At 36.0% G+C, this 24,588-nt stretch overlaps 1 protein-coding gene across 2 annotated transcripts in view; it reads left to right on the top strand.

The window, feature by feature from the left end:
- The window catches only part of LOC145671086 (cyclin-L1), a 100,501-nt gene that overhangs the window by 17,109 nt on the left and 58,804 nt on the right, over nucleotides 1–24,588 (top strand). For both annotated transcript variants that reach the window (XM_081739832.1, XM_081739833.1), the window contains one exon: nucleotides 24,191–24,375. In XM_081739832.1, the coding sequence (XP_081595958.1) occupies nucleotides 24,191–24,375 (185 nt within the window). The remainder of the gene's footprint in view (nucleotides 1–24,190; nucleotides 24,376–24,588) is intronic.

Here is a 24,588-nt window from a genome sequence, read left to right as displayed (position 1 = left end):
GAGTAACAAAGTTGTGGGAAATTTTAAATAATGTAGAATAAGAATAAAATTCCCTATTGCACTCAGGATTCAAATTCCTGAACCAGCTGTCGTGACTGAAGATTCCTTTAATTTCCCTCAAAACACGCCAAGCAAATACGAGGATAGTACCTCTAAGTTCAAGAGCTAGAGTTAAGAAAAAGACCTTTATTAAATAGATATATTTTTTTTTTTACTTAAGTTGCCGACGTGCTTTCTTACGATGGATTTTATGATTAAAGGGCCTCTATAATATATGATAATTGTACTATACGTGATATACCCCACCATGTACGCAAGAAGAATTCGGGGGTTTCACGATCTGATTGCGTTAGTGTTTAGAAGATAGAGGTATATCTTTAGTCATTTTCTTACATGAAGCTTTCTAGATTATAATTAACTGATACATGAAGGATACATTAACTGATGCATGGAACATTTTATTTGTTTGTTCTAATACGCGAGTATGTACTATAAAAACAAAGGAAATGTCGCATTGCTTTTTATTCCCGAGTAGCTGAAATGCCCGTTCTTTGCACGGGAAGAATTAAGTTCATAAACAGTATTTGAGCCTCCTCTCTCCCCTAGGGTATGCATATCAATGAAAGTGTAATAATATAAAGTCTATAAATTAGACACTCTATTTTTGGCATAAATTTTGAACCCAGTTCGCCCTCAGGATATAGTGTTTGAGCAAAGTTACATGATACAATCCCAGCTTTAGGTAGCTACTAATGCTGATCCAAAACTTATTTCAAACTGTTTAACTATTTCTCTGTGAAGCGTTCATAAACAACAGGTAACGTCGATTTAAATGTAAAGAAAAATAATGTAACAAATGCCCTCCTTTCGCCTTTAAAAGGGAAGTTTTCAGTAACTGTGGGAGACTTGACCCTTATTTTTAATAAAGAGTTTATATACCAAGTTTCAGCTACCTAACTTGACGTGTTCATGAGATACTGTACTTTTCGCTGGACTTTTAAACCCTTTCTGCCTTGATTAAGATGTGCTCTTCAATCAAAGTAACGTAATAACAGTTCAAGTTAGATATTAACTATGTTCCAAAATTCATTTCAAATTTCAGCTATTTCCCCGCGATGCATTCACAACCAAAAGGCAACATCGCTTTTAATACACACACACACACACACATACACACACACACATATATATATATATATACAGGAGGTAGAAAAAAAACACTTCATACAGGTCACGTAATTTTGGCCCTCCACTGTACAATACCTGTTCTTGTTGCCGATCGATTTTTGTTTTCAGTTTGTCGTGTGTACCTTCCTCTTCCGTCCGCAGTAACCAGTTCACCTGTGAGTGTCGTGGTGTGAAAGTGGTGCGGTAAAATGGGCGACCTGACACACTTCCAAGGAGGCATGATCGTTGGTGCCCGTCTGGTTGGAGCTTCACTGGTAAAATACACAATTCATGGGAAAACGACGTCAACAAAGCACAATAGTGGTCGAAAACAATCCTGTCAGATATGGACTGGAGGGCATTAAAAGGGATTATAGCAGCTAAATTACGTCTGAACTCAATTCCGGACTACAGAACCCGGTTTCATCGAAAACAGCGCGACAGGAACTTCATAAAATGAAAATTCATGGCAGGGCTGCTATTGCCAAACCCGTAGTCAAAGGACCACAAAGCGTGGACTCAGGAACAGTGGAAACACGTAATGTGGTCCAATGAATCTACCTTCACTTTGTTTCCAACAACCGATCGTGTTTACGTATGGAGAACAGCATCGCAGGCCTATGATACAGACTGTCTGCTCCCAACTGTAAAGCATGGGGGTGGTTCTGTTACAGTATGGGCAGTGATACCGTGGTTTTCTGCAGGTCCCTTCAACCTCCTAATGAAGTGAATGCTAAGGCGTATAAGGCCATTTTGGGGGACCAGGTTCTACCCATGGCCCAAATATTGTTCTCTGATGGTAATGTCATTTACCAAGATAATTTGGCACCATGTCTCGCTGCAAAAACGAAATCATGGTTTGAGGAGTATGGCCAGGAGCTATCACACCACCCGTGGATCCCACAATCACCAGATCTGAACATCATTAAGCTATTGTGGTCTGAGTTAGAAAGGCGTCGTCGGTCTCATTACCCTCCACCAGCATCCCTTAAGGAACTGGAGCGTGTTTTGGAGGAACAATGGTACAAAATTCCACACACCACGATTCAGGAACTGTATACGTCCATTCCACGTCGGATCCAAGTTGTTTTGGACGTGAAAGGAGGCCCCACACCATTCTAGATATGATTTTCACACTTTTGGAGATGTTTTAAATTTTTTTGTCCAACCCCTATATATATAGAAAATAGTCCCCTTAAAACTGAAATCTTCAGAAACGGGAAGAGACCTGTCCCCTTATTTTAAATAAAGGGTTTATATACAGAGTTTTACCTTTCTTACTTGGCGAGCTCACGAGATAACTATATTTTTTTAAAAATATAATTTTAACTCCCTCTACCCTCGCCCCTCGGGAATGCGCCTTTAACATTTTTAAGTTTTTTCGGTCGTTTTCGACCGATATTGTAGTGTCTTAAAGATTCGATTAAAAAAGAACTAAGAATGCTATTTAGTTCCGGTTTTTTTTCTATTTTCCAAGGAAGGAGGCATTCAAGAAAGTCTTGGAAGGGTCTATACGCTTCCGAGCGTGAGAACATAGGGGGGTATGACGTCATCAATTTACAAATTCCCTTTTTTTACTGAGGTCTAACTTCAACATTTTTTGGTGAGCTTCTGTTTAATCCTAGAATCCTAACATTTTCCCTAAACAATCAGTGGACCAATAATTTTTTATGAGAATTTTTTCAGATCTCTTCAACACAGAAGGGGGGTTCAAAGGGACAAAAGGGTAAAAAAGGGATATTTTTTGATCAAAAATCCCACTTTCGCGATTCTTGCTCCGCTCGGCTACATGATAGGGACATTTCAGTGGTACTTTTTGAAAGCCTAATCGATTCTGAAGAGGAGGTCGTATGAATCATCATCCTACGATAATTAGGGACGTGTCAGGAAATTTTTGATGTTTGTATAGTATCCTTGGGAAATTTCGGAAATATTCACAGAAGAGGAAAATATTTTTCCCGCTCCGTCCTTAGTATTGAAGATAGGAAATTGGTGTTTGGCACAAGTAATTAGTACACTACGTAGTATTTTTGAAAGTGATTTCCAGATCTCTATGTTTACCCAGGGCCGCACCAGAGGGCCCGAAAAAGGAAAAAAGGGATTTTCGGCAAAAATCCCTATTTATTCAATTTGTCCCTCCTTCGGGACGTCCGAGGGACATGAGGTTAATACAATCTGGAAGCTTGCTCTATTTTGAAGAGAATGGTGTATGAATCGTGATCCTACGATAATTAGGGACGTGTCAAGAAATTTTTGAAATTTATGTAGGGTATTGTGGGGCATTCTGGGAATATTCGCAGAAGAGGAAAATATTTTCCCGTCTTTAGTGTTAAAGATAGGAGATTGGTATTTGGTACAAGCAATTAGTATACTACGTAGTATTTTGAAAGTGATTTCTGGATCTCTATGTTTACCCAGAATCGCGCCAGAGCCCTCCAAACCGGGGAAAAAGGGATTTTTCAGCAAAAATCCCTGTTTTCCTCAAATTTTCCCTTCTTAGGGATGTTCTAGGGACATGCGGGTGATACCATCTGAAAGGCTACTCCATTCTGAAGAAAACGACGTATGAACCATAATTTTACGATCATTAGGGGCGTGTCAGAATTTTTTTAAAACTTTGTAGGGTGCATGTTAGGGAAATTTTGGGCGTTTTTTGATGCTCTCTCAAAATGGGTAAAAATTTTTCCCGCCCTTACTTTTGAAGACAGGAATTTCGAATTTGTCTGAAGTAATTAGTACACTACGTAGTATTTTTCCAAATTTTTGGAGGTTTGTGCGCAGACCCGGTAGGGCCTCAGGGGGTCCCAAACTTTGAAGAAGTTTTTTTTTTGGTAAAAAAAATCCCGATTTTCCCTCAAATAATTCCCTTCTGGCATATTATAGGGACATGTAAGTGGTACCGTTTGAAAGGCTGTTCCATTCTGGGAAAAACGAGGTATAAACCATGATCCTAGGATAAATAGGGATGACACTCGCTGCTTATCTGAGACTCAAGAAAAATGCCGAAAAAGGCAAGAATTTAAAAGGGTTAAAGCAAAGTGGTATGATAAATACTCAGTTTTAGGTAGGTACAAAGTTCAAAAATTAATTTCAAACTGTTCAACGGTTTCCCATAATGCAATCACAAACAACAGTGCAATATCGCTTTCAGTGTGAAGAAAAAAAAAAATAGATAGTACCCCTATTTCCTTAAAACGGGAATTCTCAAAAATACTGGGACACAGTTCCACTTATTTTTAATGAGGAATTTATATACCGAGTTTCACGTTCATAATTTGACAAGATCGTGAGATTCTCAATTTTTCGCATAGATTTTGATCCTCCACTACTCGCATTTTGGATACCCATTTTTTAATTAAAGTAACGTGATGGAGACCCAGTTCGAAGTACATGATAACTACATCCATAAATTCATTTAAAACGGTTTAGCCATTTCCTCGTGATGCGATCACAATCAAGATTCTTGTAAGTTTTATATAAAACATCTAGTATATTATAATTCGTTATCCATGATTCCCAAACATTTTATTTTCTATTGTGTTGTTTTCTTTTGATAAATACATATTTTAAGCCAATTTTGAAACTAGACATATACTAAGAAGCTCAATTGAAGAAAGTAAGTGTAAATACATTGTTATTATTTCAATCCAAGTTTAAAAGTATACTTTTTGGAGTTTTTTTGAATGTTGGTTTTACCCGAAAAACTCTCTGAGGATTTTTGCGCTGGGGGAAATTCTAACAACTGATTTCAATAGTATTGTGAATTTTTTGTTTTACATGTGTGGTTATGCTTGTCGATAATATATCGTAAAAACTAAATGGTTAAAAAACGCAGTAAATAGTTTATAGTATTTGGAGTAGCTTAAATACACAACTGATTTCATTTTCACCGATAGTTCAAAGTAACTGTGAACTGAAATAACTACTTGCAGCTTTGATTCCTTGAGCCATGATTCTCTAGGTGCGATGATTCACTACACATGCTGATGTCACTTGAATCCACTCACAATTTTACCATAAATATCAGATGTATTGCGTCTTCTGTAAGAAACAGCACTAAAACTTAATAAAGCTCATTGAAAATCTACTTGTGTTCATACCGTTGTGCTACGTAAGATGTGTTGGCAGCCCTGATATGATTAGATTTTCTTCCTTGCCTTCTGCTAAATTTTCTTTGATTCTAGTAGCTATGGTTCTTTTGGTCAGCCAGTGTACGTGTAAAGAATCCTACATTGGCGGAAGAGAAATACTAGAGTTTGGTCTCAAATAACACTCAAATCAAGGAAGATCTTAACACTTCAGACTTGACAAGACACCTTAATGTTTCAAAACACTAGATTAAGGAAATCAGAGTACATCACCAAACCAGATCTTGCATCGAAAGAAACATACCGTATAGCCCCGATTTTACGTACCCGCATTTAACGAAAAATAATGCAGAAGAAACACCAATTAAATACATATAAAATATTGGTACATATCGCTCATGGGACACCATATATCTACTAGAAAGTCCACTTGCATATGGGTTTAGATGGAAGAAGTCTGTTGCCAGTATTTCCATAACAATCGACTGACTCGGGGATCGACATAATTATGCAGAGTTCAAATATTGTAATGTAAACAATTCTTTTGCTTCAGATTTTTGTTAGCTTTTACTTTTGAAATGTTTAATCATTTTCACTCTGGATTTCAGTATGGTATTTTTCAGTCTCAGGAAGAAGAAAACTTTCGTTAGCGTACATTTATTTATTAATACAGTGAAGTCTGTCTCTTGGCCACATCAGTTACACTGCAAAGTGACTAACTTACAAAAAATGAAGGTTTTTGAAATAAAAACTTTGCAGATCGTAATAAGTACTTATAACAGTTACTAATCAACTGTTATAAATAATAACTAATCTGTGTATAAAACATAAGTGGTAAAATTGATTTCTGGATTATAAAAGTATCATACGAAATACGTATCTATCTTAGTTCATAAAATATAATTTCAGCATACTAATTAGCCTTCAAAACATTGCGTCTTTTCTTTGTCTTTCTCTCTCACGGAAAATCTACGTTCCATGGGAAAGTGACCAGCATAGACAGAAGACCAAGTTAACAGATTTTACTATAGTAGGTTAGATTTAATGGTTTGTCAAAATAATCTGGTTAAAACAAGATGTTTCTACATTTAGTTAAATATGTTAATTTGTAACCTTTGTAGTCGCCCTTTTTTGTTTAGTGGCCAGCTTGGAACTTCTTTAATTCACATTTCTTCTCTATCAAACCTCTATTTAGTGAAAACTCCAATTTAAGAAGAAAAAAAATCTCCAAGCAATTCGTTAAAAATCAGGATAATATTGAATCATATTTCATAAGGGAGAGAGAAAGAGAGAGAAAATAAAATTTAAATATAGACAAATGGAATATGGGCAAAAGATCGAATATCATTATTAACCTTTACGGCTCAAAGCCTGAGCCAGCAGTTCAAACCTCTATCGCTCCATTCCTAATTAACCTAGAGAGATTATTTAGGTGTCTGTCCCTTCAGTAAGAATGAAACTTTCTAACTGTGCAAATGGAGTCCAGCAGCGGAAGGGCAGCGGGGAAAAGTTGGATATTTTTAGTTCCCCCTCCCCCTCAGCATCTGGGGCAGGGAAACTCTCCCCCCAGAGGAGCTACAAGCATAAATAGGTATAAATAGGTAAACGTCCTAACTAACGATACCCTGTGTATGGCCATACTTGCGTACGACAAATAACAATGTTGCCAACTTCGACCACAAAAGTTACCTCTTCGGAATCTGACCCATAAGCTTTACAACGAGGTATGGCTTATATCCCGGTGACGATTAGGGGCGTCAGGGTAGACCAGAAAATTTCGAAAAATATATACAAGGGGATTCTCGTAGGAAACACGTTTGGAATTGTTTTCTCACTTGGTATTGAACTTTCACCCTTTTTTTTTCTTTTTTTTTTGTGATTGTTTCCAATGTCTCGCGTACAAGTGAATAGCGTACGACAAATAAGTGTTGCCATAGTTCTATAAGCTTCGAAAAAAATTTATTTTCTCCAAATTTTTGGAATTTATTCTTCCTCTTCTTTTACGGGTTGGGCACGGGGTGCACAAACGTTACCTCGGAATCTGTATCCCATGGGGGTTTCCAACAAGGTATCGTTCATGTCGCTGTGACAATTAGAAGGGGTACTAGGGCCGCCAACGTAAAGGTCTACGATTTTCTTGAAATCCTTATCCACCTGGAACTACGGAATCAAAGATATGTCACATTTGTTCTAGTTTCTTAAATAACACTTCGGTACCAGCATAAATAAGTCACAATGTTGTTCCTTACAGCTCCATTAAAGAAGACACAGTGGACATGTGATATTTATGTTAAAACTGAATATTCGAGTTCAACATGCGTAGTGAATCATTGCCGTATAGGAGTATGGCTCAAAAATCGAATTCCATTATTTCGATCTACTATTGAAAGAGAGATTTGCAGTTTTGTGTTAAGCTGCTTTAATGCATAAAATAATAAAAATAAGCGAGTACTATAGTTAAATTAAAGCGTGTATTTCATATGCTCTATCAGTCAAAATATTTTTTAACTATTTTGTTTTCGACAAGTATAAGTATACTGAAAAAAAAATCACAATACAATTGAAATCACAATAAACGACTGAAACACAAACATAAGTGTATTTAATACTATTATATCCATCATGGTATGGTTTCTGTAGTTTGTTTTTAGGATATTACAGGTATATAACATTTATGTAATGGAAGCAATGAGATGTGATTGGATCAGCAGTGTGTTTATGTAAATAAGCCCTCTGATAAAAGTAGGAGTTCCCGTTGAAAATTTTATCAGTAAGTATTTAAACTGTTCCTAAAAGTAATCTAATATTTATAATCATGCATTAGTTGAGTTCCTTCAATGGTTTTATAGCTAATATAAAAGTGTTTCAGAGACTCATGTAACTGCGTAACGTTGTGGGTGCTGCGCAAGTTTTTTTAAATAGCACGCCATTTCTTTACAGATTTTTCGTAGTTTCGTATGTCCTTTTGGTAAATCCTACTGTAGCATATCCTCAAGTTCGGAATAGACAATATTGACAATAGACTTGTGCAGATACTTTTATTTCGTTTGTTTTCATGGGAATTAGTTCTTCAGTATTACACAGGAATTATTTTATATATATATAATAGACATAATATTGGTGATGGAATCGATGATACACATACATTATCGAAGTTGTAGTAGGTGGGGGAGGGTAATTATTTAGGATATGATTTTGTTCAGTATTTATGGGTAATACATGCAAGAAAAAAGTGGTTTTGAGTAAGTGAACATATTTGTTGGAATACGAACGATACACATTATTGATTTCAAACTTGTTTATTGTATTTTGTTTTGTGTAATTGTAAGTAAATTTTATTAGACTTTTGTGGGCGGAACATATTGAATTTTTGGTATTTATTTCTATGTAGTTATCTACATTGGATCTAAGGATTTTGTTTCAGGCTTTCAAGCACACTTGGCATGTAACACAACCGCATTTGGGTCTTTAGGTGTAAATGTACTTACATGTACTTACCCATAACCATGGGTTCGAGATTTCCGTTAGATAATGTAACTTAACTGAGGTATGTTTAGACATGACAGTCGCCAAAGATTCCAGAACGTATCTTTTATCATCTCCCTGTACTTTAGGTAGTGACATATCACAGTAATTTAATGAAATTTAGGAACTGGATGCTCCAATTGTGCCCATAGAGAAGTTATTCAGTGAAAAGATTGTCTGAGCATAAATATATTTTGTTTCTTTCATTATTGAGAGAAATCAGCTATTAAAATCAGTTGTTGAGGTGTAAAAGTGCTCTTAACAATGAATAATACAAGCTAAAGAGTTCATAAGCAATCCTCTCAGTATTGATTCAGTTTTTTCTGGGCAGTTTCCACATCCGTATCGTGAATTAGACTGAATTATGATTATTTTCATCTCCATAAAGAGGTATTGAAAAAATAAGTGGAAACCATGTGTCATCTGTTGGCAATTTTTTATCTTCACATTTAAAGCAAATAAAAAGAATGAACATGAAGGTTTGATAACCCGAGTGGGCTATTTCGAGTTCGATAACCGAAAAATTGAAAGCAAAGACTCTCCATACCAAACATTATTCTTATCGTAAATTTTTAATGATTTTATTGTAAATTTATAAACATAAATTTACTAAAATAAATAGTAGCTCTTTAATTTTCATAGTACATTGTGTCCGCAGGGAATTTTGGAATTTAACTATAGTCACAGACATTAGAGAAGTTTGAAAACTGGAAAGTTACAGAAGTATTCGGGCTCTTAAACACTTGTTCTAATACATTTCATTTAAACTCTTGTGTTAACTCTACAATATTCATGTAATTTTGAAAGACTAAAAGAGGGAGAAAGAAAAAGGAAATCCGTTCCGAATGTAGATACTTTCAAAAAAGATTATTAAATACCATTACGTGAGACTGATTCATGCAAGTTTGTTTAAAGCTATTTCTTTCCCTCATTTTATTCCGACAAAAACCTAATAATCCCATATGGATTCAAAATGTACTTGTTACATAAAGTGTGAAACAGTAGTAGTTGGAGGAGTAAGGCGATAAAAGTATAAAACCAGGTGAAAACCAATAGCGATAATCCCCATATAAAGGAAGATTTAATATGAAACATTAATGTTTCTGATGGATGAATTTAGAAAAACAAGAACAAAGATTGGCGACTGACACATTAACTCAGGAATGACGTATGCAATGTGTTAACTTGAACAGAATTTTTCGTAAAATTGTAAGTGAGATACTCAGAAAAATTACAGGAAAGAAGAAGAAGAAGAAAAAAAAACAGCGCAGCAACATGAACTGTATCGTTTTTCGTAAGAACCAAAATCGTAGGATGACAACTGTCTAGGCGAGTGAACATTTCAGGGCAATTATTTGCATATTATAATATTTTCATTATTATTATCGCCGACTCCTTAACAAATTAAGCAAGTACTCATATAAATACTGCACTGAAATGGGTTAATGAACTTTCGAAATGATTCTGATTTGGAAAAGTAAGTGGTCTTGAAAAAAAAAAAATCCTGGATGCATCAACTATACATTTGTATTTACTGAAGATACGAAGGTTTGGAAGTGACAATTGAGGTGCATAACAATAGTTTGGAGTAATTGTTTATGATTGGAATCTCCTGTAGGAAGTAATACGTTCATTGAAGTTACTGAGAAATGCATTAGGATGCATATTTCAAAAAAGAAAATCTTAACTTGCATCTCATACTCTGACCCTATTTACAATTCGGTTCCACGATGTTTGAGTCTGCGATCATGATCACGTGCAGTATGCGATGTAAGTACAGACTGTCACTTATATTCCATTATGTAGACTGTTCGTTATCTTGAAAATTATAAAACAAGGACTCGCACACCGAAGGCGCACATGATTACCATTGAACCATGCAGGAGTGTTTACTTACTGAACTAAACAAAAAGATTGTGTTTAAGCCTCAAAGAAAAATTAGTACCATTTTGATGAATATTGGTTTGTTCACACACAAATTTCATTTTTATTAATTACAGAGTATGTTAATTTATTAAAGGAAAATGTCAAATATGGTATTGTTTAGTAAATAGTGTGAATGAAGTAGGAAGTGTATTTTTTTAAGTTTTTATTTTATTTTTTAAGAAAAAATGAAAAGTAACATGGTAGGGTCAATTTATTTCAAATCACCCAGGCAATGTTGCTCAACATTTTTTATTTTCCTGATTTTTTTAATCATGAGTTCCCTATAGGTAGATAGTCACAAAACACTGTTTGAAAAAAATTACATGCCATAGTTTTTTCTGGCAGCCATTTTTAAAATGGCGGTTGGGCAAATTTTAATAAAAAAACTTAGTTTCCGGAAACTTTAATTGCCAAACTATCTTTAAAGATATCAAAATAATTCAAAAACCAGTGTGTTCAGCATGAAATGAACTTCAGGTATACATTATTTTAATTTTTGTATCATGCAAGAGAGTCAGTCAAATTCTTTACTGGAAAAACTCGGATAAAATGTATAGATCAATTTTGAAGACCATTAGTTTTACGAAGGAGACTCACTCACAGTTGTCTCTGTGTTGAACACTTAATATATAACTACCTGCAGTATGTTTAAGTCCTGAAAATGCACTTTTTTTTTTCCTAGAGCTTTTCCAAAATGGCCGCAAACCTTAAAACGTCAATTTTCTCAAGTTAGTATCTAAAAAGGGACTGAATGAAAATAACTAAATTTTACAGATTGTTCTTTGTACAAATAGGAATATCTCACAAAAAAATTGACTGAGACACAACTATATTTAGAGTAATAGAACAATAAATTTCAGTAAAAACGGTACCCTTCTACACGTTCGTGCAATGCCAAGATAGCAAACTAGGGCTTGTTTAAATCATTACTCGAAGAAATAGTTTTCTCCAAAACGATTAACTTATATTTTGTTATTTAGGCCTACCTTATATTTATAATTAAAACTGATTTAAAACTAGAAATAATATACAGGGTGGTCCAAAAGTGTGGAAACATCTAAATAAATACAAACCGTCGAAAAGTTCCACCCGCAGGTCCCGTCGCTTAGCCCAAGAATGTGGTGTATCTTTTACGTCCATCCTGAAATTTGTATCTGTGCATAAGTGGCACCCATACAAGATACAGCTATTCCAGCATCTAACCGAGGATGATCCGGACCGCGGCTCGATTCGCATATGACGTGCTGTTCTCGAATGAGGCTTTTTTTTTTTTTTTTTTTTTATCGGGCGAGGTGAACAAGCACAATCACCGATATTGGTGTAACAATAATATACATTGGTACGACGATTCTCGGGTCGTTGTCTGACAAAATAATGCGGTGCGGAGTGTAGGTTACCCGTGTGGTGGGTCCATTCTTTATCGAGGGCAATTTAAGTACAATCACCAAGCTTAACATGCTTGAGGAGGAGATCCTGCTGTCCGTCGCATTAGAGAATGGCTCTTTTCCTTTGTTCTATCAACATGACGGGGCAACTCCTCATTTCGGATTATGTGCTCGTGATTACCTCGATGAGAAATTCCCACAGAAATGGTTAGGCTGGCGAGGACCTGTGGAATGCCGTGTTCCCCAGAACCGATTCCATTGGATTTTTTTTCTGTGAGGCTACATGAAATACGTTGTGTATTCTACTAAGATCAGTAACATTAACCACCCTAACGCAGGATTATTGACGCGTGTGCCAGCATTCCTAAAAACAGTGGGAAGGGTAATGGATGACTGGCAGCAGCGGATACATTTAACGATTGCTGAGAAGGGACGGCACATTGAACAATTGCTGTAACATTGGTCAGTGGGCCACACATTACTCGCAGTGGTATCTCCAGGTAAGTGTAGAGAATCGAGTAAAAGTTAGGCAAGAGGTGGTCGTAGAGCCAAAAGCATTTCACACTGGATTCCTGAAAAAATCTCAGCCCTATTTGATGTATCACACGATAGGGTTCCCATTTTAAAAAGTTCCCACCATTTCAAGATGGCAGCCAATGGTGCCATATGTCTCAAAAGATTTTCGACTCGTCTTTTATCATCATTTTTTCCTTTCCCCCCCAATTCTGAACGATTTAGATTTTATTTGGGTGTTCCCATACTTTTGGACCACTCAGTATATTATTTCTAGTTCTAAATTAGTTTTAATTATAAATATAAGGTAGGCCTAAATAATAAAATATAAGTTAATCGTTTTGGAGAAAACTATTTCTTCAAGTAATGATTTAAACAAGCCCTAGTTTGCTATCTTGGCGTTGCACGAGCGTGTAGAAGGGTAGCGTTTTTACTGAAATTCACTGTTCTATTACTCTAAATGTAGTTGAGTCTCAGTCAATTTTTTTGTGAGATATTCCTATTTGTACAAAGAACATTCTGTAAAATTTTCAGTTATTTTCATTCAGTCCCTTTTTAGATACTGACTTGAGAAAATTGACGTTTTAAGATTTCCGGCCATTTTGGGAAAGCTCTAGAAAAAAAAGTGCATTTTCAGGACTGAAACATACTGCAGGTAGTGTTCAACACAGAGACAACATATCATTAGTGAGCCTCCTTCATAAAACTAACTTCATAAAATTGTATTTTAGTAAGGAACACGCAGTATGTAAAAGCAAATTTTTGTGCAATTGTGAACATGCTCCACTTTGTTTTCCATTACCCGGATGGGCTTTTTTACGTTACTCTGTAATTTGCGTTCCAGCAGAATCCCCATGTATGGCTTTGTATAAAGGCAGAAGATACATATCACAGAATAAATTACTGAAGTTTAACAAAGTTGTGTATTGTACGTAGATAGTAGCAATAAGAGTAGAATTCACATAGTGACATCATCCATAGGATTTTCGTGTAATTTTATCGACCGAACATTCTGGCTTTTCTAAAAAAATTTGTTTTCATGTATATATGAAAAATATCAGATTTAGAATAAAGCTGCGATTGGATAGGTATGAGTACAGTTTGAAAAGTAAGTTTATTTTATACAGATTAATCAATTTATGAAAGTAAATGCTTAATTTTCAGCCAAGTGCTATTGAAAATCGGTGTAATGAGTTTGATTTCTTTTTGACAAATTTTAACGTTAGTAGAATTTGCTTCCAAAACTTTGTGTTTGAATAATTATTTCAAGTATTGTTACAATATTCAGTGTCCATAAAATTTAAGTTAAATTTTCAAACTTTTTGTGACCAGATTTTAAAGATATTCCTCTCTTCCACTATTCAGTTTCGAACTTCTGCATTTTCTTTTTTTCATGTAGTCTTCACCATCTTTATAGCTATCCAACTCTCACCTGAATAGCAACATAAACGTTTATTTTATTACTTTAAAAGCTAAAGAAATACGATAAAATTACATGAGTGAGTTTTTACTGAAATATTTTGCAAAGAACTCAAATTTCCATTTCTCTTTTCATCATAAACATGTTATGTTAAGGCAAGCAAGAAAGAAAAAAAACTTTTGAATAAATTCTATAAATAATATGCAATGAATATTAAACTATTACAATAATTGAATAATATCACCGGAATGAAAACAGAAGTTTCAGCAAGTCCACATTTTGCATTTTTGGGAAAAATTTTATTTTCTGAAAAAGTTCTAACTTTATTTCATATTTATGTCCCAACTTCTTTCTTGTCTTCCAGTTTCTTTATTTCATTGGCGATCTTTTTTTTTTTTTCTTTCTGTTTAGAATTATGTTGTTGTCTTTCTCAGTATTATGCCTTTGCAAGTAATCCTCATACTCCCTTTTTGCACTTTCTGTGAGGTCTTCTGACACTTCGTCATCTTCGAAGAAACGGTGGAGGCATTTCAACTTAGTACAACTAGCCAGTGATCGGTTTAAAATTACAGAAGGATCTAGGGAAGACAATTATTTTGAAACTTCTAACTGTAGTTCTTAAAAATGTCTGGCATTCTTTTCGGAATTGCAGCAATTCAAGTTCACTTGCCTGTACTTCCTTTAAGAACTTCTGGGTCCCCAAGCTGAAATGAACGTGCTTACAGTAAGAGCTGATTTTAACTCATGTGGCTGTATAAGCCGATTCATAGGTGATCTAATGGGATTATAGAATTTAGAGAATAAATATGGACTAGGGTACTTGTGGATTGAAAGTTTTAAATATGGACTAGGGTACTTGTGGATTGAAAGTGTATCAAAAGTGGCTGACATTCAGAAAAAATAGTCTTGAAAAAAGAATAACATTCGATAAATGTATCGTAAACATTCTGTGTAACAACTTTGTAAGGCTTTAACTTGACCATTTTGCACAGTAAATATAGTATGATATTTGTTGTAGTTACCAAAAGATGCGGAACATTCAGTACATACAAATGACATTGAAAATCGTGGTGAAATGCGTGTTTAATGTGTGTATGGACGTGTAAAGTTTATAACATGTTCTGTCGAATACTTGAGTAGAAGTTCCTTTGTTTACTTTATTGCATCTTATTTGAAATTGTAATAGAAACACGTTTAATTTAATAATCAAACAAATACTTCGTGCGATCTGCAATTAACTTCAGACTACGTATTACAGTGAAACCTCTGAATAACGGACACCAATGGGACGGGAATTTTTGTCCGTTACAGAGGTGTTACAGAAATTTAATTTCTCACAATGGTAATTATATACAGTAAATCCATTATGTTTTAATGTAAATACGTAAAATTTAATATGAAAATACTCTATGTGGTACGTATTTGAATTACTGGGAGGGATGAAGGAGAAATTAATTTCTGTTAAATATTATTATTGCTGGGGGATGTGTTAATATATTCGTACCGTGTGCGTGGGTTTTCTCGGGGTTCTCCCGTTTCCTCCCACGTTCTTCATTCCACCATTTCATCCATTACTCGTCATCACCGTCTCCTTTAGCCTAATCGGCATAACCATGGGACGTAAAACTCAAAAGATTTCATTTCATAATATATTCGTATACTACAAAAGATAATGCGTGTATGGTAATTTTCTTAATTACATGTCATCACCCTGTAAAAAATCCATTAATTCACGTACCGCCTATACTAAAAGTAAAAATATGTTAATAAGAGCATGCAGTATTATTATTAAATACTGAAAATGTGGAGAACATATTCAACAAGTATGTTTTTTTTTTTTGGGGGGGGGGGGGGTCCGCGTCCGTATCTGAGTGTGTCCGTAAAAGGGATGGTTTTGTTCCGTAAGAGAACGTATATTTTTGCCAGGACAAAAAAGTCTCTCCGTATTATACCTAGTTATATTATAAATACTGTTATAGGTTTGAATGTGAATAACACAGAGAGTATTTACACCAAGGCAATTTATTTTGGTCATGTTTTACATTGATATGTTGTACACCTGACCGTCGAATCGTTTTTCCAAAAGTCCCCCCTTGACCTTGATGCAGGGACGAAGTCTGTCCAGCCACTGGTCAATGGCATTACGCACCACGTCCATTGAAAAATTGTTCACTGCTCGGGTCAAGGATTGTTTCAGAGTGTCGACAGATGAATCCCGTTTATGGCAGACCTTTGCCTGAAGGACTGCCCAAAGTTTGTAGTCCAGCGGTAGAAATGAAGTTGGGGGCGTTCCGTGCCAGCGAGTCCTGGGTTGTTTTCGCTTTGTGGCCTGGAGCTGAATCCTGCTGGAACAGGGTGTCTATTGGTCACGAAAGTCAAGAAAAGTAGCTTTTGGGTCACGATTTTTTTTATCTGTATAAATGTAAGTAGAGACTGAAAAATTTTGTTATATAAAACGTGAAAATTCACCGCCAAAAATGTCTATGGGCGGCTGTAGACGCTACCAAATCGCAAGCAAAGCATGCTTCGCATCCATGACACTTCGGCCTAATTTGCTCCCAAATTCGCTCTTGAGAATGTTACAAAATTTTATGATTCTTTAAAGAAAAGGTCACGAAAGTCACGAAATTTCATTTTGAGATTTTAGTAGACACCTTGTGGAAGGTCCACCTTTCTCCAGGGAACATGGTAGCAGACAGTGGTTTCTCTATAGGTGTTAGCACTCTGTCATGGTACACCTTGGCAGATGTTTCCAACACTTTTTTTTTTCCGCAAAAATGCAGCTGAGTTGTGCCAGAGTAGCTCACTCCCCACCAAACCATCACTGAGGCAGGATGATGTGCCCTCTGAACCCTTGGAGCTGCCTCAGAAGCTGCAGTAGATGACGTGGCATACATACGGTCCTTTTGGGCGTTGTAGACCTGCTCAATTGTGAACACTTTTTCGTCAGTCAACAGAATCTTTCTGTGCAGATTGTTGGCATAATGCCGCAACAGTCTCTTTGATTTAAGGACCGTCTGCGACATTAATGTTTGGGTCAGAAAGTGAGCAGTCCGCCTCTTATACGCCCGTAGATGTAGGCCACTCTTAAGCACATGAGACATGGAATTTCTCCTGATGTTCATCTCAGCAGCCATCACACTTTGTATTCGAACAGGATTATTTCGAATTCTTGCTGCGACTGCTTTCTGGCCTGCGGGGTTCGCACCATTCGTGGTCTGCTACTCCTTGCGCGGTCAGCTGCCGTTCGTCTCGGTGTATCGCTGTATGGCGCGATACACGAATCTTGCTGATTCGTAGGGGTTTCAAGAGGTTGAAAATCTCCCCTCCTGTCTTCCCGACCTTGTGTAGTGCAATTACTGCTACATGATTTTCGTAATCGCCCCACTCCATCAGAACTCTGTACAATATCAACGTGTCATGAACAGTCAAACGCACACTGCATGCTTCTTCAGCTTTATCCACAAATGGCAGCACTGTGCCACTCTGGTTGCCTACAGCGCCACTCCGAACTTTGTGACAGTATTTATGATATAACTAGGTAGAGGTGTTCGTTAAGGGAGGTTTCACTGAATTAGACTTCTAAACTATGCCATGCATAAGTATCAGAAGTCTTATAGAACGGTTTTGTCCGTTCATTCATCAGTCGACAGGTATCAGAGCAAAAACATGAAGAGATGCTTTTTATTTATTTATTTATTTTTATTTATTTTTTTTCAATCTGTTAAGCGTCCTAAGGATAGGTTCCATCTCCTCCGTTAACTCTGTTCAAAACGGAAATGATTAAAATGGCCATTTATGGTTTCAAAGTTACCGACTTAGAACGGAAACAGTAACATAGCGAGATGCTGTTTTCTGTAAACGCTTCAGCGTCTCAAGACAAGTACCATGACTATTTCGAACACTATCAAAGCCAGAATTTGTCAAAATTTAATATTATTACTGGTTTCAATACTGATTTCCACTGAGGAAAAATAGTAAAGGATATCGAGATGCGCTTTTCTGCAATCGACTCAGGTTCTCAAGAATATGTTCCATCTTCTCTATTAACGTTGTATTCAAACCGGAAATGTTTTAAATTATCCATTTCCAGTTTCAACGTTAATTATTATAGAACGAAAAGAGTAACAGTGAGAAGCAGTTTTTTTGCAAACGATTCAGGGTTTCAATGAAATGCACCATGATTGTCTCGAACACTTTACCGAAACCGAAAGTGGTTGAAATTTTCTACTTCCTGTTTCAGTAGAAAACTACAAATTTTCATAGAACAGAAACTATAAGAGATAACAAGATGCGGTTTTTTGTAATTGATTTAGCGTTCAAAGAATAGGGTCTCTTCTGCGTTAACCCTCTATTCAAACCAGGAAGTAGTTAAAATATACCATTTCGTGTTTCAATATTCATCGCAATAGAACAAAATGGTATTAGATAGCGACAAGTAGTTTTCTGCAAACAATTCAAAGTGTCAGGAGAGCATACCATCTCAACTCACAACATCTTACTAAAACCAGAAGTGGTTGATATTTCTGGTTTCAGTACTAATTTCCATAGAGCAAAAACAGTAAGATATATAGATGCTTTTTTTTCAGTGGATTCAGCTCCTCTAGAATAGGTTCCGCTTTCTTCACTAACCTTCTATTCAAACCGGATGTAGTTCAAATTTACAATTTCCGGTTTTAACCTTTATCACCATACAACAAAAACAATAAGGTCATCAAGTAATGGGTTACTGATATGGATTCAGGGTTAGAGGAACAGGTTCTGTCTTTGATCCTATTAATTTATTGCAACCAGTTGTTATAGATGCACTATTTCAAATTTTAATATTGAATTCCTATAGTTTGGAAGTCTAGCGTAGTTTCACACTGTGAAACGAAACTCACTTATTGATTAGGTATTAACGTATTATGAATGTATTCTTAGTGATAGAACGTATAAGCCTACGTCCTTCCGGAAGGCTTCCGCCGCCCTGCCAGTCTTACCAACATGAATTTTTCTGTGCTAACACTAGAGCTTAACACCAGAAGAACTTTCTGAAATACACAAAGTACTCGAATATATAAACATGGTAGGACTTTTAGAACGTTACGTCCTGCCGGAAGGACTTTGTACGTTCTATCATTAAATAGGCCATATATATATATATATATATATATATATATATATATATATATATATATATATGTGTGTGTGTGTGTGTGTGTACATTCTTTGTTTCACTGAAGAATTTAATATTAGTGTAGAGCTTTCAGATTGCTTCTTATGTGTATGTGTCGTGCTAAATTAATAACTTACTGGTAAATTTTAATATTTCTACCGTAATGAGTTAATTAATAATGAGATGGATTGTGACAAGGGCGAACCTGAGTGACTTCTGAGTTTGAAGTAAGAAACTTAAGTTTATTAAGAATATAACGCGTTAATTCGGTATCCTAAATCGAAAGGTATGCTTTCGAAATCTCTGCTAAAGCTAATAAACTCGCCGTTGTAATTTCTCGCTTTGCTGAAGTCTAATTCGATGCCTAAAGCTCATCCGTACATTCCATAGCGTGATTTTGGTGAATAACTTGATAACAAAGAACATAAATTTAAAAAGCAAGCCGGATAAAGTATGCACAAAATACTGTTAAATTGCTTAATACTCGCTTCAGATATTCTTAATGCTAGAAATCTCAAGAGCCTAGTCAAAATAGCGAAATTTGAGCGAATGGTGTTTATAAGCCGATACTCAGCGTAGTTTGTCGCACCGACAATGAACACATATTTGGTTGGCTGCGGGAATGGCGGATATTTATTGTTTTGTGCCTGAGCTTTATAAACAAATTGGGAGTGTGGTCCAGTTAACAAAGGCCAAAAAAAAAAAAAAAAAAAAAAAAATCATGATTAAAAAAAAAATCGAAGTTTCAAATTTGGCACATTTGGGAGGAGTTTTACCCTATACGACACAGTAAAGTCTCTGGAATTGGGTGGCCGGCGGATGTTTGAGGGGAGGGGGGGTTAAAGGTAAGTTTTCTGAAATATATCAAAAGCCATAGAGTGTAGCAAAAGACATTTTAACTATATAAAACTTCCTATAAAAGTATTCTTATATCTTTTTCTTTCAAGGCTAGAGGTTCTTTTCCGTAGGATGAAAACTTCAGTAGATAGAGCAGGAATAAAAAGTACATATTGGAAAAAATTCTTGTAACTAAAAGTGTTTAAGTAACTTTCACAAGAACTTAATGTGTACACAACTTTATACAAAAGTAATATACAATTTCGTGCACACACATTGACGCGCGGGCTGCTTTTGTTCGAGTCGTTTGCGCTTTGTTTTCCACATGTTGCTTAGTTTTAACGCTCCGAGTGTGTGTGCAGACATAGTTTGTGTGTTCGTGTTATTCTGATATTATTTACAGCTACACAATGGACAACAATGGGTGAAAAATTAGAGGGGTAGAACACGATGTTATAGACTGTTGCTCTAAAACGCTACTTTTGAGTCTTTTAGTTGCGTGAGATCTTAATGCATTGATTCCTGGAAGAAGCTTGAACATCCCTTTCCATCCCTCTAAAAACTTGGTGCTTCCCATCCTTTCCAGCAATACTTTCCTTTTTTAATCTCTATATCTTTTTACCTACATCATTCTAATTACATTATCCTCATCATATAATACACATTTCCCAGCCATTGTCGTACACTTTGTAGTTGCTAATGGCAGTATAACACGCGAACACTAGACACATAGACTGTCTGCATATGCTCGGAGTGGTAGGAGAACTAAGCAAGATAACGGAATTCTACACACAAGCGACTGAGGGGACGTTTAGTATATCGTTTAGAGCATCCTTCCTCGACAACTGTCAAATTTCAAAAACTACGTTTTTTTTTTCTGTTTTTCCTTCGTTGAGTGGACTACTGTAACTTGTCGATGAGATGTGGAGAAAAAGGAAAAAAAAAGTACATTTTGTTAACGGTTGATTCGTGTGTTATTAATAAGCAGACACGTATTTATAAAGCGAAGACCTTAACGTGCTCGCATATGTATTTCATCGGAGATCGATGGAAAGAGTTAGGCCCTACGTATTTATGGCAGTTGCCGTTTAGTGATTAGATCCCAGACCATGTGAATTTGAGGTGGAGAACATCGTATTTGTGGGTTTTGTCTGGGTTCTTTTGTTTCCTCCCACATTCAAGCAATAATTTCATATTCATTCACTTTTATTAGCCATCCGTCTTGTATAGCCTACGTAACGTAACTCGACAAATTTCATTTTATTTTATGGTGCTCTAATGGTCATACATTGGACTTCTATGTTCAATATGAACTATTGTCAACTGAGTCGAGGGATTAAGTTTTTTCAACTTATTTATTTTTTAAAAGTTACTTGTGTGGCTTACAATATAAATGTCACCATAATTAGGGCTGAGTGATTTCTATCGAAATAATTAATTTTGAAATTCAGAGGAAGTCAGTGCTGGTCGATCTCGACGGCAGAATATTTACAGGTCATAACACGACATTTTATAATTGTTACCTGCCAGAACAAGCATGAATTCCTTCCTTTATTCTGGCTTAATCTCATCCATGTAGTGGTAAGTCGTGAAACGGTGGAGCTTTTATTATATTCGATTATAATCTGGGGGAAACTGATTAATGTCCAACATTTTCCTTAGAATGAAAATTGTGTGTAGCAATAGTGAACTACTGCTATTACTACTATTATTTCTAAGGTGTAATTCTTACTTAGCAATTCTTGTGATAACGGAAAACAATACCAAGCTATTTTTATGTTTACCTGCTAACATCACAGACTCTTCCTTTCCTTATAGTGATTTCCAGGAACACGATCAAATCTCGCCTTCTCTGCAATTGCAGTTGTGTGCTTCCACTCGGCATAAATATTCAGTAAACCCTAATACGAAAACTAGATAAAATACCACAATAATACAGATGCTACTGTTACATAAGTTTATCGTAAGTGATGTGGCGGCTTAGTAGAGCTTTTATATCTGGTACATGGGGTTCCTAGTTGATTTCATTTAGTGAGAGTTTGTGGTGGACAAGATTGTGTCCGTGGGTCGTCTCACTTCTTACATTCTTTTCCGTTTTCAGTCCATTTTCATCATCGCTCTTTATCCTGAAGCGCATACTCATGAAACACTGAATTAAAGATGCAGTTTTTAAATGTATCTTAAGTTGTAAATTGTTTTATCTCGCAACTAAACTCTCTATTCCTTTATTCTCATCGTAAAGAAACTTCTCTGTTCACATCAGAGATACACAGGTTAACTTTCAGAGTATAGCCCCTCGTGTTAGACTGTCTGCAGCCACCTTTCTGCCGGTTCCACATCGATCTTATTTTAAAATGGAAAGAAGTCAGTCATTGCCATTTCCACCTCTTACTGGTTGGTGAAGCATCGTGATTTCAGGAAGTATGCCATAGAAACAGATAGCAGTCCGAAGGTGCAAGGTCTTGACTATGCCGGGTGTGGCATCAATTGGATGCCATCAAGTTCCTGAATTTCTTGTTGCGCTTTTCCAGCCGAATGTGGTTTTGTGTTATCCTGTTGCAGCGGGTCGTGTTTCACTGGTGTAGGGCAGCATACATTCGATCCAACTGTATGAAATAAAGGTCGGCATTGATGGTACTACCAGTTTGCAAGGAAATTATTCCTGGTATTTCCACCACATAGAGCATGACTTTATATGCTCGAAACGGCCCTATTTGACGACCCGTTCTGGAAGTTGGCCTTTGCTCAGTCACTGTTTTCGCTGATTAGGATTTCGAAATACACTTGCTTTTAGTCACATATGACAATCCGTTTCGAGAAACTGCTGTAAATCTGAGTAGTGTGTGAGTTGAGTTGATTTTGAGTTAAAATCAACTCTTACTACTCAGATTTGCAGCAGTTGCCGGCGCAGAACCACTGTTCTCTGGGCCTGGGCTGGGGTCAACTCATGTGGCAGTTCCTGATGGTTTTCCCGCGATTGTGAAGGTAACGCACTACAGTGGACTGAGATATGCCGAGTTGGTTGGACAATAGTCGTGTGCTGGTAGATGGATTTTCTCAGTGGCGTGTCGTATGACTTCAGTATGTTATTCTGGGGCATCCGGCTCTGTGCAGATCTTCGATATCTTTACAACTTGCACGAAATTTTTGGAACAAGCGAGTTGCTGTACTGTGTTCACTACACCTTCCCCTTTTACTTGACAAATATTTTGGGTTGCTGCCGCAGCGTTATGCCCGAGTTCGAACTATATAGTAACAGTTCGCATATCACAATCCATGGTACTTCGAGTCTAATAACTAATACTGCCGTGTTGTTTATCGTATACCTATACACTTCCTTATATGTGAATTGCCATACTATCCAGTGTAAATTTAAAACCTATTAAGTTCAGAATGTGTAGTTACTGTTTAGTTTTGTTAAAATTCGAATTTTAAGAGCATTAGTGCTGTATGTATCGAGGTATTTGTTCAATTAGTGTTTGTGTCCATGATAATAATGTTATTCTGTATATTTGGACATTGTCATCATTGCGCCATCTCGCCACTGTAGTCCGTCAAAAATACATAGTTCAGTTTTGTTCACATATTGTTGATCCAGCCAGATTTGTACAAATAAAAATTGTTTAAATTAGAACATAAAGATACCGTTAGATGTGATACATTTTGTAACTTACAGCGATCGGCAGCTACTCAGTTAAGTACATTTCATTTTAACACATAAGCACATTGTATATTTCTTGTGGAAAATTATTTGCTAGTTGTATTTTAAGACCTACGTGACTGGTTTCAGTACATAATTAAATTCTTGCGCTAGATTGGAGCGTGAGAGCTGAAGTTTAAAAAATAAAATTTAGGGTTGCGCAAGTGAGCCTGTACTGTACACCTTCCTCATAGAGTAGATTAGGATGAATTGTTGAGTGTTAAAAAAACATGTGTTTAAAAGGACAAGTTGATTTTTTAATGCATTAAAGGCTAAAGAACTTCAAATGAGTACGATATGAAAGCCTATCACACGCGACCTTTTTAAAGGATTTTGTCACTTACGTAACCCAAATGATGTTTATATATATTTTGCATGCAAGAAAAATCCAGAAGTTCAGTTTCTCTGTACTTCATTGTTTACAACTTGTAAGAAACATTTGAACTTAGAGCTTAAATTTTATCTTTACAGGTGGCAATGGCGACAGGTCAGGTGCTTTTTCAGCGCTTTTATTATTCAAAATCGTTTGTTAGACATCCTATGGAAACTACAGCGATGGGTTGTGTATGTTTAGCTTCAAAAATAGAGGAAGCACCTAGGAGAATTAGGGATGTGATAAATGTATTTCATCATATAAAACAAGTGAAGAGTGGAAAGTAAGTACATTTCTTTTAATGTTCTATAATTACAATTTTCTGAATTTTAAGTACAATATATCCTTGACTAATTCGATCCATATAGTGGTATTCAGTTTTCATTAGCATTCTTGAATTATTTGAAATGCTTTTTCCTCTTAAAAGTTTGGTGTTTTTCGTAGCGTTTTAGTGCTGAATATTGCGACGTTGTAAAATGTACATTTTCTACTGCAA

Source organism: Thermobia domestica, chromosome 15 (genome assembly GCF_964235325.1).
Source record: "Thermobia domestica chromosome 15, izTheDome1.hap1.1, whole genome shotgun sequence".
NCBI lineage: Eukaryota > Metazoa > Arthropoda > Insecta > Zygentoma > Lepismatidae > Thermobia > Thermobia domestica.
Note: the sequence above shows the minus strand (reverse complement) of the source record. Positions and strands in the feature narration are given on the sequence as shown.